Genomic DNA, 14871 nt, shown 5'->3' with positions numbered 1-14871 from the left:
TCTGCTCCCACCTCCGAGGGTCCCCTGGGCTCTTCCATCAGCCTGGCTGCTGGTGGCACCTCACTGATGGCCGCCAAGCCCATTGAGATGACGGCCGATGCCCCGCTACCCGGACCCGATTCCCAGGGGGTGTACCTCTTGGGTGTGGGCCAACCGACCCCTGGCCCCACCCTTGTCCCCTCCACCTCCCGTGATGCCATTGCCGCCCCTGGGGATACTCCCCAGGGCACGGCCTTCGTTGTTTTTCCCTGCCCTGACCCATCAGGGGCTGCTGTTCTCCTTCCGCCGCCCCCTGTTGAACTGGGGAGCGGGGCGGGCCGCGTGGCGTCGGCCCATCTGGCGCCATGTCGAGGGTCTGCCCCCTGCCTGCCCGCCTCGGTGGGCCACGGGGCTGTGATGGGGGCCCCGCTGGGGGACGGTCATCGATCCGTTACCCCGCCCCCCCGTGCGCTGCGGGAGGAGCTGCGGGCGTTCCTTGAGGACGTCCGTGGCTCCCGTAACAAAGTCCAACTCGCGCTCCAGCGGTGGGGGGATTTCCATCTAATCCTCCGGGCCGCAAAGGCCCTCATAGGGGAGGGTAAGGGGACCGGGAAACAGGCCGCCGTGACCTACCGGCGGGTCTGCCTCTTCCGTGACTCTCTTCTCACCCACGGGTTTGGTCACGGATTGCTGCGCGGCCCGACGGAGGCCGTGGGCGTGTCTGCTGGCGAGGATCCCCCCCAGCACTCCTTATGACGCCGATCATCTTTGCCACTTTGAACGCCCGGGGCTGTAGGATGGGTCTCCGCAGGAGCCAGGTGCTCTCCTTCCTTCGGGACTGGGGGTACTCTGTGGTTTTCCTGCAGGAGACCCATACGGATCCGGCCGCTGAAGCTAGCTGGCGGCTGGAGTGGGGGGACAGGGTCTACTTTAGCCACCTCTCAGTTCGCTCGGCAGGAGTGGCGACCCTGTTCTCCCCCGACCTACGGCCCGAGGTGCTGGGGGTCGCCGAGGCTGTGCCGGGCCGCCTGCTGCACCTCCGGGTCCGCATGGAGGGGCTTGTGGTTAATCTCGTCAACGTCTACGCCCCGACATTGGGCCTGGAGAGGTTGCGTTTTTACCAGCAGGCATCCACCTTCCTCGGCTCCCTGGATCCTCATGAGTGCCTGGTCCTGGGCGGGGACTTTAACACCACCCTGGAGGAACGGGACCGCTCGGGGACCGAGCAGTGCCCGGCTGCCGCGGACGTCCTCCAGGAGATCGTCGAACGGCACTTCCTGATGGACGTCTGGCGCGACCACCACCCGGACGACGTCTCGACGTTCACCTTCGTCTGGGTGGAGGCCCATCGGTCAGCGCCACTCCTGGCTGGACCGCATTTACCTGTCACGTTTCCACCTTTCACGAGCCCACTCCTCCAGCGTTCGGCCGGCCCCCTTTTCGGATCACCACATTGCCACCGTGACGGCCTCTCTCTGCGCGGAGAGGCCGGGGCCGGCCTATTGGCACTTTAATAATAGTTTGCTGGAGGACGTGGGCTTCGTAGCGTCCTTCCGGGAGTTCTGGCTGGCCTGGCGAGGGCAGAGGCGTGCCTTTCCCTCGGTGCGGCGATGGTGGGACCTGGGGAAGGTGCGCGCCCGGCTCTTCTGCCGCGACTACACCCGGGGCGCCAGCCGACGGAGGGATGCGGCGATAGAGCAGTTGGAACGGGAGGTTTTGGAGCTGGAGAGGCATCTGACCGCCAGCCCCGAGGATCCATCCCTCTGCGGAGCGTGCCAGGAGAAGCGGGAGGAGCTCCGGGCCCTCGAGGATCATCGAGCCCGGGGTGCCTTTGTTCGATCCCGCATCCGCCTCCTTCGGGAGATGGATCGCGGCTCCCGCTTCTTCTACGCCCTGGAGAAAAGGAGGGGGGCCAAAGCACACCTGCCTCCTGGCGGAGGACGGCACCCTCACGGATCCGGCGGAGATCTGCGGGAGGGCCAGGGCCTTCTACGCGGCTCTTTTCTCCCCGGATCCGACCGATCCTAACGCTTGCAAAGTGCTCTGGGACGGACTCCCGACGGTCAGCACGGGCGACCGGGACCGGCTAGAGCTGCCTCTCACTCTGGCCGAGTTCTCGGAAGCCCTCCGTCGCATGCCCACCAATAAATCTCCGGGCATGGACGGGCTGACCGTGGAGTTCTACCGCGTGTTCTGGGACGTCCTCGGCCCAGACCTAGTCACCGTCTGGGCCGAGTCTTTGCGAGCGGGTCCTCCTCTTCGTGCAGGCGAGCCGTGCTCGCCTTATTGCCGAAGAGGGGGGACCTCCGCGATTTACGGAATTGGCGTCCCATCTCGCTCCTCAGCACGGACTACAAAATCGTTGCGAAGTCCATTTTGATTCGGCTAGGGTCCGTGCTGGCGGACGTGGTCCACCCGGACCAGACCTACACCGTCCCGGGCCGCACGATCTTTGATAACTTGTATCTGGTCTGGGACCTTCTGGAAATAGGGTGTAGGGATGGTCTGTCGTTCGCCCTCCTGTCCCTGGATCAGGAGAAGGCGTTCGACAGGGTGGATCACGGGTATCTCCTGGGCACTCTGCAAGCGTTCGGCTTCGGACCCCAGTTTGTGGGTTTTCTCCAGGTGCTGTACGCTTCTGCGGAGTGTCTGGTCAGGCTCAACTGGACCCTGACCGAGCCGGTCAGCTTCGGGCGAGGAGTACGGCAGGGGTGTCCCCTCTTGGGTCAGCTGTATGCTCTGGCGATCGAGCCCTTCCTCTGTCTCCTCCGTCGGAGGCTGACGGGGTTGGTGCTCCGGGAGCCGGAGCTGCGACTGGTCCTGTCGGCGTACGCCGACGATGTGCTCCTCGTGGTCCAGGACCCGGGCGACTTGGCGCGGGTGGAGGCTTGCCAGGCCATTTATTCGGCGGCCTCCTCCGCCCGGGTCAACTGGGTCAAGAGCTCTGGCCTGGTGGTCGGGGACGGGTGGCAGGCGAGCTCCCTCCCACCCGCGCTTCAGGCCATCCGGTGGAGCGCGGGTCCGCTGCTCTATCTTGGCGTTTACCTTTCTGCCACGCATCCGTCTCTGCCGGAGAACTGGCATGGTTTAGAGGGCGGGGTGAGGGCGCGGCTCCGGAAATGGACAGGACTACTCCGGTGCCTCTCTCTCCGGGGGAGGGCACTGGTGCTGAATCAATTAGTCCTGTCCATGCTCTGGTACCGGCTCAACACCCTGGTCCCGGCCCCGGATTTCCTGGCCAACCTCCGGACGGCGGTTCTGGAGTTCTTCTGGCCAGGAATGCACTGGGTCTCTGCAGGGGTCCTTCATCTGCCCCTCAAGGAGGGGGGGCAGGGCCTGAAGTGCCTGCACACTCAGGTCCGTGTCTTCCGCCTCCAGGCCCTGCAGAGACTCCTGTATGGTGCGGGTAGTCCGGCGTGGAGCGACATGACGCCTTCCTCCGCCGCTTCCGAGGGCTCCGATACGACCGGCAGCTCCTTTATCTCGATCCGAGGGGCCTTCCGCGAGACCTCTCCGGGCTGCCGGTCTTCTACCAAGACCTCCTCCGGACCTGGAAGCTCTTTTCGACGACCAGGTCCGTGGCGGCCACCGTGGGGGTTGATCTCCTCGCGGAGCCCCTGCTACACAACCCCCAGCTCCGTGTGCAGGTGGCGGAGTCTCCCGCGGTGCGCCAGAGGCTGGTCTTGGCAGGAGTCACCAGGGTCGGAGACCTCCTGGACTATGACTGGGGAGACTGGCTGGATCCCCTGACGCTCGCTCAGCACATGGGGCTCTCCAGCCCTCGTACTCCCCGGCGCGTACTTCAGGAGGTGAAGGCCGCTTTACTGCCCGCTGCTCGGGCCTACCTCAACCGGGTCCTGCGAGAGGGCACGCCCCGCCCACCTTCCACCCCGGACCCCGTGGACCTTTTTATCGGGCCCCTGCCCCGTGGACCCAATCGACCCCCCTCGCCCTTTCACTGCGAGCCGGCTGCCCGATCTGCAGCCAGTTCTGTTCCAGACCGCGCCAAGAAAACATCTGTACACGCTCGTGCTCCACACGCTTCATTACCTCGCCCTCGCGTCCCGCCCCGATACAAAATGGCGGGACCTCCTGCCACCTCTCGAGGGTGAGGAGCCCCGGTGGGCCAGCCTGTATTCGGCCCTGGTCCCAAGACCCGCCGGGGATGTCAGTTGGCGGCTCCTTCACAGGGCCGTGAGCACGGGCGTGTACTTGGCGCGGTTTACGCTTGTCCCCCGCACCTGCCCCATTTGCGGCGTGAAGGAGACCCTGGCGCACATTTATTTAGAGTGCGCCAGGTTGCAGCCCCTGTTCCGGCTCCTCTTGGCTCTCCTCTTACGTTTTTGGTTGCACTTTTCCCCTCCCCTGTTTATCTATGCACTCCCCATCCGTGGCCCCACGAAGTCGCGGGATCTCCTTGTCAACCTCCTCTTGGCCCTGGCCAAACTAGCCATCTATAAAACCAGGGAGAGGAGGTTGGCCGACGGGATTTCCTGTGACTGTGGGGCCTATTTCTGCTCCTCTGTCCGTTCACGCATCCGGGCAGAGTTCCTCTGGGTGGCGTCCACTGGCTCCCTTGACGCCTTCGAGGAGCAGTGGGCGTTGTCCGGGGTTCTCTGCTCGGTGTCCCCATCAGGTTCCCTTCATTTAGCCCTGTGACCTCACTCCCGATCCTGTTTTTTTCATTCGTTGTCCCCCGTAATTGGTTGGTATCACAGACCTGTGGATCCTCCCCTTAGGCTGGGGGGAGGTCCTTTAGCAGTGGGCGGGCTTTGCCCGCCCACTTCCTGGATGCCAAATAGGACCAGACTCCTGTACCCCACTGGTCTGGGTCTGTCACAGCACCTAAACTCCAGCCACCATTTTAGACACCATGATCCACAACCCCCCGCTTGGCTGACACCTATCCCTGTAGGCACCTAAATTCACTCAAGACATAAATCTCTGTGTAAGTTCTCACACTGTTTAAGCTTCTGCCTCTGGACACGAAGAGTGCACTGCTGCCTCACTTTAGATGTTTGGACACCTATCTTCCACCTGTGTCCGCGGCGACACATAAACTGGGGAGAGGAGCATCTAGCTCACCCGTAGGCCTTGATCCAGTAGACGTGCACAGAGGCCACCCAGAACTGAGGTGAGAGACGGGGAGGAGAAGAACCTTCCTCCTGGGCAGTGCGTGAACCACCCCTCTGCCCCCTGCCCCTCTCCCCGAGCCCCTGCCCGAGCTCTGAGCTCCCCATCGAGGCTGCTGCCCTCCCAGTGCCCCCAGCCCCAGGGGCGGCTCCAGGTTCCAGCATGCCAAGAGCGTGCTTCGGGCGGCATGCTGCGGGGGGCGCTCTGCCGGTTGCCGGGAGGGCGGCAGGCGGCTCCAGTGGACCTTCCGCAGGCGTGCCTGGATGCCTGAGGGGGGTCCACCAAAGCCGCGGGAGCAGCGGACCCTCCGCAGGCACGCCTGCGGGAGGTCCACCGGAGCCCGCTGCCGCCCTCCCGGCAACCGGCAGAGCACCCCCCGTGGCATGCCGCCGTGCTTGGGGCGGCGAAATGTGTAGAGCCGCCCCTGCTTCATCTCTTTGGATAACACCACGAGCCCTCCCCGAGGCAGGGGGCTGTGACAGCTCTCCCTGCCTCCCATCCCGCACACTGGGCTGCCCCGAGCTAGGTACCAGGATCTCTGCCCCTTCTGTGGGCCAGGAATTGTGGTCCTGAGGTGGGGTGTGAGGCCTGAGCTGGCTGCAGGGAGACCAGAGCAGAGTGGGAGGCCTGGGGTCTGAGCCCTGCTCAAGGTGTCTCCTTATGGGAGGGGCCGGGGGGTATTTCCCCTGCCCTGGCTGGGAGAACTGCTCTATGAAGTAGGCCCAAGTCCGGGATTGGGTGAGGGGGAGAAAAAAACTGTCCTGTATTTTTGAAATACAGTGTTGGCCACCCGAACAACATCTCCATCAGCCCAGTCATTCTAGACATTATCTCTGAGTCAGCCCCTCTCTAGGCCCCCACGTCCTGACCTCACCCCAGTCTCCCTGCTCCTGCATGTATAACATGCAGGGCCGGCTCTAGGCACCAGTGCTCCAAGCATGTGCTTGGGGCGGCACTCTCCAAGGGGCAGCACTCCTGTCCTCCCCCCACCTTTTTTTTTTTCTTCTTCCTTGGGGCGCAAAAAGCCGGGAGCCGGCCCTGAACCAAGATAAGAACATAAGAAAGGCCGTACCGGGTCAGACCAAAGGTCCATCTAGCCCAGTATCTGTCTAACGACAGTGGCCAATGCCAGGTGCCCCAGAGGGAGTGAACCTAACAGGCAATGATCAAGTGATCTCTCTCCTGCCATCCATCTCTATCCTCTGATGAACAGAGGCTAGGGACACCATTCTTACCCATCCTGGCTAATAGCCATGACTTAGCCACCATGAATTTATCCAGTCCCCTTTTAAACATTGTTATAGTCCTAGCCTTCACAACCTCCTCAGGTAAGGAGTTCCACAAGTTGACTGTGCGCTGCATGAAGAAGAACTTCCTTTTATTTGTTTTAAACCTGCTGCCTATTAATTTCATTTGGTGACCCCTAGTTCTTGTATTATGGGAATAAGTAAATAACTTTTCCTTATCCACTTTCTCAACATCACTCACGATTTTATATACCTCTATCATGTTCCCCCTTAGTCTTCTCTTTTCCAAGCTGAAGAGTCCTAGCCTCTTTAATCTTTCCTCGTATGGGACCCTCTCTAAACCCCTAATCATTTTAGTTGCCCTTTTCTGAACCTTTTCTAGTGCTAGAATATCTTTTTTGAGGTGAGGAGACCACATCTGTACACAGTATTCGAGATGTGGGCGTACCATGGATTTATATAAGGGCAATAATATATTCTCAGTCTTATTCTCTATCCCCTTTTTAATGATTCCTAACGTCCTGTTTGCTTTTTTGACTGCCTCTGCACACTGTGTGGACATCTTCAGAGAACTATCCACGATGACGCCAAGATCTTTTTCCTGACTCGTTGTAGCTAAATTAGCCCCCATCATGTTGTATGTATAGTTGGGGCTATTTTTTCCAGTGTGCATTACTTTACATTTATCCACATTCAATTTCATTTGCCATTTTGTTGCCCAATCACTTAGTTTTGTGAGATCTTTTTGAAGTTCTTCACAATCTGCTTTGGTCTTAACTATCTTGAGAAGTTTAGTATCATCTGCAAACTTTGCCACCTCACTGTTTACCCCTTTCTCCAGATCATTTATGAATAAATTGAATAGGATTGGTCCGAGGACTGACCCTTGGGGAACACCACTAGTTACCCCTCTCCATTCTGAGAATTTACCATTAATTCCTACTGGAGCACTAAAAATGGGGTTGCAGGGGATGGAGGGGGGTGAGATTTGTAGTAAAGTGAAATAAAAATAGGAGAAACTGTTTGATCCCCACTGAAAGTGTAAACGGGGATTGCTGTGGTGAATGAGGAGGTCACGTTTTGTGGGGTGGAGCCCAGAGCTGGGGCAGCAGGAGGTGTGGGTGGGGGGGGGAAGAGAGAGCTCAGGGCTGGGGTGGCAGGGGTGGGGAGGGCACTGGTGGCGTGGGGAGAGCCCAGGGCTGGGGGGCAGCCAAAATTTTTTTTGCTTGGGGCAGCAAAAAAACCTAGAGCCGGCCCTGATAACACGTCACAGATCCAGCCTCTTGTGTCTGTCCCAACAGCCCAGGCTCTCGTTCACCCCATCATCTCACACCTCCACTGCTGTGATCTCCTCCTGCCCGGCCTCGATGCCAGCCGCTTTGTCCCCTCAGCTGCACCCAAAGCCCGGCTGCTGGGCTCAGCCCTCAGGCTCGTCTCTCCTGCCACATCCACCACTTAGTTCCACTGAGGCCCCTCCAGCACCGCTCCAGCACAAGCTCCTTTGGGCCTTTGCCTTTAGGCCCCTCAATGCAACATTTAGTCCCACCCTGTCTGAGCGATTGGCACCGCTTTCCCTCTTCCAGCGATAGCTGGATCCAGGGGTGGGCATGCAGAGCCGGTTCCAGGGGTGGGCGCGCAGGGCCATCGTCCTCGGCACCACTTCCAGGGGGAGCTTTATTGCTGCTGGGCTTTTTATTTTATTTTTTCTCCTGGCAGCCTAGGTAGGGTGACCAGATAGTAAATGTGAAGAATCAGGACACTTTTTTTTGTGCGGGGTCAGGGGGGATAGTTGCATTTATAAGACAAAGCCCTAATATTGGGGTGTCTGGTCACCCGCCTGTCTGCTTCTCCCTTAAACACCTCAGTGTTTTCTCCCACTCCCAATCCATGTACAGAAAAACATCCCTTCAGTATTTGTAAAGCTGCCCCTTCTCTCGTCAATCCCTCCTCCAAACCCAGCCGTGCTGCACCCCCTGGAATCTCTCCTGGCTGGGCATGTGGTCAGCCAGGCCCTGAGTGTGTGTGTACAGGACCTAGCACCATGGGGCCTGGCACACTGTGTGCAGGACCTAGCTCAGAGAAGCCTGGCCCTGAGTGAGTGTGTGTGTGTGTACAGATCCTAGCACAGTGGGGCCCGCCCATGAATGTGTGCACAGCACCTAGCCCTGAGTGTGTGTGTGCAGGACCTAGCACAATCAGCCTTGGCCCTCAGTGTGTTGTACCGGTCCTAGCACCATGGGGCCTGGAACCGTGTATGTGTACAGGATGTAGCCCAGTGGGTCCCAGCCCTGAGTGTGTGCATACAGGACCTACCACAGTGGGGCCTGGCCCTGAGTGCAACCTCTGGATGCTACTGGAATGCAAATAATGTGCAGTGGGGCAGGAGACTGGAGTTATGGCCTAGGGTTGGGCTTAAAGGTGTGTGTCTGTGTCTGTGCGGAGGACGGGGGATGAAGAGGGGCAGGTGGGTGTGGGGTTACAGGGAACAGCGTGGCATGGCCAGAGACGAGTAATGACATAGAGCCAGGAAGCCCTGCTCTCTGGGCCAGGTTTACCTGTGCAGTATCTGAGGTTGATAACGCAGTAGATAAAACAGATGGGGCAGGACAGCTTCAGTCCATTCGCTCATAAGAAGCTGGCTCCTGGGCTGTGCTTTGCTTAGTGCCTTATGGGCAAATCTTTCAAAACATTTGTATCACTCGTGAGGGAGACGTCTCTTTTAGCTTGACTGTTGCCCATTAAGTTTTGAGAATCAACATTAACTCCCGATGTCTTTGACTTTCCAGCGGAATACGAGGCAGCGAAAGGTGAGGGCATTTTTACTAGTTGTGATTATGCTTTAAATTGGAAAAGGAACACTCAGAGCTGTGTGTGCAAAGACGTGTTAGTATAAAACATTAATGTGTTACAGAGACCGGTAACATACACAACAAGGGGAAATCCAGATATTATCCAGACATAATGGATGGGAAATTTGTGGCATTGAAATATGAATATTAACAGTTTTATTTTTCATAACATCAACCCTTGGAAATACCCTTAAAAAGCAAACAAACAAACAAACGTCACTTACTGAAAGTTGAGAGACCCTGGAATGAGGACAATGATTCTTTTATACCAATAGGGCCCAGCCCGGTGAGCTCCCATACCCCTAGGTCTCTTTGGAGCAGGCTTGGGCCCTGTTGGCCTCCACACACAGCAGCTGTAGGATCGGGCACATGGGTCTGATCCCACTGAACTCAGCAGGAGTTGTAGGCGCTCGGCACCCCTTGGGGTCACCCAGCATCACTCAGAGGATGGAGACACTCATGAGAGAAGAGTTCTTTGAGCAGCAGTCCCAGGTTCTCTGCTTGGCCAGGACCTGCCTGGGGTGTGGGCAGTGAGGGAGCTGGTTATGGCTCCCTGGTTCTTGGCTGCCCCAGGGGTTGCTCTAATTCGCTCCAGCTGGCTGTGGTCCCTGAGAACTGGTGATGTTCCCTGCCCTGCCCCAGCACACACACCCCAGCCTCGACACTCCCCCTACACCAGGATGGTGGGGGGAGGCAGTTGACACAGGAGCCAGCTATGCTGCTTTATCCCATCTGGGCTCTCCCTGTGGCAGGGGAATTCTCTGATGTCCAGGGCCTGGTTCCAGCCAGTCTGCACCATCCCTGCACATAGTTACCGGAGCAGGGCAAAGAACTGGGCCCTTTATCTGCCCTCCTGACTCACATGAGTGATCCCCACAGGTGCGGCCCTATTGATTTCTGGGGAGAGGGCTTGCAGGATCAGATACAATAAAGGAAAAATCATATCTATTGATTAGGATCCCAGTCCTGCTGTCCTTACTCAGGCAAAATTTCCACTGAAGCCAATGTAATGCAGGGTGAGAACTGGGCACTTTTGTTACTGAGAATCTCTCCTGTTGATTCATTTATGTTCTTTTTTCCCTTTTCTCTCCTCTCGTTCCCATGGACCCTCTGCCAGAACTGGGTAAGTTGTTTCTGGTTGTGTGGTTTGTTTTTCCCAGTATGTGACTTGCTGAGTCTGCATTTCGTTTGTGTAAATTGTCATTTCTGATTATTTCAGGACTCGCCAGAGCCCAAGGATACGCAGGTAACTAACGCTGATACTGCTGCAGTCACTGTCAGACCCATTCCTCTGGGATACTCAGTCGCTGCTCACTGTTCTTACAGCTCTCTCAGTATCTAAGGGGTCGGGCAAAATGTCATTGTCTGCGTGGAACTTTGAGGAGCTTGGTTATTCACAGTCCCCCAGGGTACCTGCTGTGGGGCAGGGGCGAGCTGGTGCAAACAGATAATTGGTTAACTGCTCGCTGTTGCTATTTTATAGCCTCTAGTTACTCCATTGTTTGTTTCAATCCTGGCCATTTTTTGGCAGAAACCTCCAGCCAATAAGCTTATCCAGCCCTGCTGGATGTAGTGGCAGAGTGGGTGGAGGGCAGAGGGGCAGCTGGTGGCTCTAGAAGGGTTGCTGGGGTGAGGAACAAGGAATTTAAATCTCTCCCCACAATTAGGGCTTCTCAGTGTGGGGAATTCATAGGGAAGAGCCCAGAATTGCTAGTGTGGAATATTCTGCACTTGCATCTTCCAATGTGGATTAACCCAAAGCAGACAGGGGCACTCTTAGCATGGAGTAGAGTGTCTGCACAGGCAGTCAGTGCTGATTAGCTGTTCTGCACTAGCTACTCACGGCTTTTCCCCATGTAGACAAGTCCTTAAATTTACTTCCAAGCAGAGGTGAAAGTGAGCCGGGGTGCCCTGGTGCAGTGCAGTGCACTGGTAAGAGATTGGCCGGCTGGGGGCGGGACTCTGGATGCTGCCGGCAGGATAACACTGGGCGGTGATGGGCATGGGCGGCGATGGGCATGGGCGGCCCATCCCTCCCCTTCTACCCTCCTCCCCCACAGGAGCCCAAACCACCCCCCATGACCCCCAGCGCCAGACAACCAGGGGCAGAGGGGAGAGGCCCCAGCCCGAGCCAGCACATACACTCCCTAGGTGGTGCTGCCCCAAGCTCCCGCCCTGACCTCCCTCCCCAAGGGGCAATTGCCATAGGACAGTACCTGTAAGAAATTTAAGTTACTTTCATACCTGCTTCCAAGGGAAAGAGGAGAAGCCTCCCATCAGCCCCCTCCCAGGGGCCACAAGCCCTGACTCCCCCCTGCTGTGGCAAAGCTGGGCCTAGATCTGCTGGTCCCTGGGTCAGCACTTTACCCACAAGATCATCTGTTCACTACCTCGATAACAGACAGGACACTGGACTGGCCAGGGAGGGGCAGTGACAGGGGAGGGCTTGGGGAGCAGAGCCCCGTAAGGCCAGGGGACTGTCACAGAGCTTGGGTCTCATGTGCTATCGTCGGACATGGACCTTGCACATATGCACTGTGTTAGTGCCCAGTGCCTGGGTGTGTGAATTAAAGCAGCACAGGAGTGTGGGGGCGGGGCAGTCAGAGCTGGGAAGCAGGTGAGAGCAGGGGGTTCTGAGGCAGGAAGGAGGAGGAGGTGGTTGGATGCTGCTCAGCAGCAGGGAGTTTGTTTGGGGTGTAGGGGGAGCTGGTGGGAGAAGGGAACAAAGGGAGAAGGAGGGTGAGTGGGGCTGGTAGTAGGGGAGGAGCAGGAGATGTCAGGTGAGGGGTGGGCAGGGGAGAGCCTGAGGGGTTGGGGACAAGGAGTGGAACCAGTGAAGGGGACTGCAGTGGGTGTGAGGGGGCCTGTAGCCCAATCTAGAGATTCTATATTGATTATACTGATTACTTACGAATTTGTAGTTGTCACTTTGTGGGTTGACCGGTTTTTCTCCCAAGATCAGGAGCAAAGTCACAGACACCCCAGCTCAGGAAGGGAGACAGAGATGCTATACAACGTCCATCGGCACATTCTTATATTTAGATAATTATTTGCAGAAGAGCCTAAAACGTGAGCCATTGTTGTTTATGTGCGGGGCCAGAGTGAGGAGGAGGAGGAGTTGCTGGCAGCGATCAGGTCAGACTGGCCGGGCAAGGCTACAGTCAGGAAAGTCAAATGCTCCTTCTGGGTTATTTCAGACTCTCACCACTGCCAGCCCTGCTTCTCTTTTCGCCCTTGCTGCCCCCAGCCCAGCACAGTCTATGGGCACAGGGCCCTGGGCAGGGCTGGGCTCTCTGGGCCATTCCACACCCTTGGCCCCCGAGCCTGTCAGGATCCTGAGCCAGTCAGCTCAGTGCCTCATTCTAGGGGATCACCAGCCCCTGGGGAGCCTCCTGCCCCCACATCCCCGCAGCTGCCCTGTCCTGGGCAGGCCAGGCCCGGGGTCTCGAGCAGGGCCATTGGTTCTGGTACTGCACTCGTTGCCAAAACTCCCAGCCCTTGACCCAGCCGGGCCTGTTGTCCCAGCGCTGACCCCTCCCCTGCGGGTGGAGACGCTGCTGCTCTCAATGGCTGAGCCCCTCTCTCTGCCGCTGCCTCTGCTGCTGCGCTCGCAGGCTCAGCCCGTGCCAGGGCCAATGCGGCGCTGCTGGGGCTGCTCTTTCCCTTGGCACCTGGATTCTCTGTGTCTGGGGCAAATGGTGGGTGAGTGGGCAGGGATCTCCTCAGAAACACACCCCCTGTGCTGCATCCAGAGGGCGGATACCAGCCAGAGCTGGGCAGCAAAGTGCCACTGTTCTGGGATTAACCCTTTCCTTCCACCCACCCCAGCAGCCCCAGCCGGTCAGTGCCACTCGACTGCCTGCACTCTGACCCCAGGGACCCTGGTCCAGCAGCTCAGGGGAGTTGCTGGGTGAATGTGTGGGGCAGAGTAACCAGGGCTCCCTGCACCCTAGGGTCCCCGTGTGCAATGGGGAAGGCCCCATGCTGTCACACAGCCCTTAGGGGCTGAGCAGTGAGTGTTGTTATTGATATAGCGCCCACGAGTGAGCCAGGCGCTGCAGAGACAGAACAAGGGGCTGCCAGCCCCAAGGGGTTCCTGGTCTGAGTGCGGACAAGGCCCCTCAAGGGCAGCAAAAAACACTGAGATGGTGCAAGGATCCCAGTGCACCCTTGGGCCTGTCTGGCTGGGTCTGACAGAGTATTGTAGTGACCTTGCTGGCTCCGTGCTGGGCCCTGGGTCACCCTAAGTTCAATATCCAGCCATCAGGGGACTCAGTAGCCCCAAGGCACAGAATCATAGAATATCAGGGTTGGAAGGGACCTCAGGAGGTCATCTAGTCCAACCCCCTGCTCAAAGCATGACCAATCCCCAACTAAATCATCCCAGCCAGGGCTTTGTTAAGCCTGACCTTAAAAACCTCTAAGGAAGGAGATTCCACCACCTCCCTAGGTAACTCATTCCAGTGCTTCACCACCCTCCTAGTGAAATAGTGTTTCCTAATATCCAACCTAAACATCCCCTACTGAAACTTGAGAACATTACTCCTCGTTCTGTATCTGCCACCACTGAGAACAGTCTAGATCCATCCTCTTTGGAACCCCCTTTCAGGTAGTTGAAAGTAGCTATCAAATCTCCCCTCATTCTTATGCAGACTAAACAATCCCAGTTCCCTCAGCCTCTCCTCATTAGTCATGTGCTCCATCCCCCTAATCATTTTTGTTGCCCTCCACTGGACTCTTTCCAGTTTTTCCACATCCTTCTTGTAGTGAGACACAGTACTCCAGATGAGGCCTCACCAATATCAAATATAGGGGAATTATCACATCCCTCGATCTGCTGGCAATGCTCCTACTTATACAGCCCAAAATGCTTTAGCCTTCTTGGCAACAAGGGCACACTGTTGACTCATATCCAGCTTCTCGTCCACTGTAACCCCTAGGTCCTTTTCTGCAGAACTGCTGCCTAGCCACTTGGTCCCTAGTCTGTAGCAGTGCATGGGATTCTTCCATCTTAAGTGCCGGACTCTGCACTTGTCCTTGTTGAACCTCATCAGATTTATTTTGGCCCAATCCTCTAATTTGTCTAGGTCCCTCTGTATCCTATCCCTACCCTCCAGCGTGTCTACCACTCCTCCCAGTTTAGTGTCATCTGCAAACTTGCTGAGGGTGCAGTCCATACCATCCTGCAGATCATTAATGAAGATATTGAACAAAACCGGCCTCTGGACCGACCCTTGGGGCACTCCACTTGATACCAGCTGCCAACTAGACATGGAGCCATTGAGCAGGGGCAGCCAGAGGGCAAGGGCAGCAGGCTCAGAGATAGCCGCAGGCCGCAGGCAAGAGAGAACAGCCTGGGAGCTGGGATGCGGAGGCCAGGAGTCAGGTGAGAGGCACCACCCTGTGCTCAGTGCTCAGTTGCTCCAGGTTCTCACTCAGGGACGCAGGCTCCATTGGGCCCAAGCAGACAGACTGGAGAGAGCGAGGCTCTGTCTGCCTGAGGAACGGGCAGCAATTCTGTTAAATGGGGGCCAGTTGTGCAAACTCATCATGGGGTGGTACCCCCAAGTTCCCCCTCAGCTGGCTCTGGGTGGCCCTGCAACTGCCCTGCCTCTGTTTACTCTCTTCAGCCCTCCTTAAACTGCTCCCCATAGTCCGAAAGG

General features: G+C 57.5%; 1 protein-coding gene across 1 annotated transcript in view; it reads left to right on the top strand.

Moving 5' to 3' along the window:
• LOC120383106 (butyrophilin subfamily 2 member A1-like) overlaps positions 1-14871 on the top strand; it is a 69750-nt gene that overhangs the window by 41936 nt on the left and 12943 nt on the right. Inside the window, exons 8-10 of the mRNA XM_039500732.1 lie at positions 9146-9166; positions 10326-10331; positions 10428-10454. Of these exons, the coding sequence (XP_039356666.1) occupies positions 9146-9166; positions 10326-10331; positions 10428-10454 (54 nt within the window). The remainder of the gene's footprint in view (positions 1-9145; positions 9167-10325; positions 10332-10427; positions 10455-14871) is intronic.

The sequence above is a fragment of the Mauremys reevesii genome, linkage group 15 (assembly GCF_016161935.1).
Source record: "Mauremys reevesii isolate NIE-2019 linkage group 15, ASM1616193v1, whole genome shotgun sequence".
In the NCBI taxonomy this organism is placed as follows: domain Eukaryota; kingdom Metazoa; phylum Chordata; order Testudines; family Geoemydidae; genus Mauremys; species Mauremys reevesii.
The sequence above is the reverse complement of the archived record's forward strand: the minus strand, read 5'-3'. Positions and strand labels throughout refer to the sequence as shown.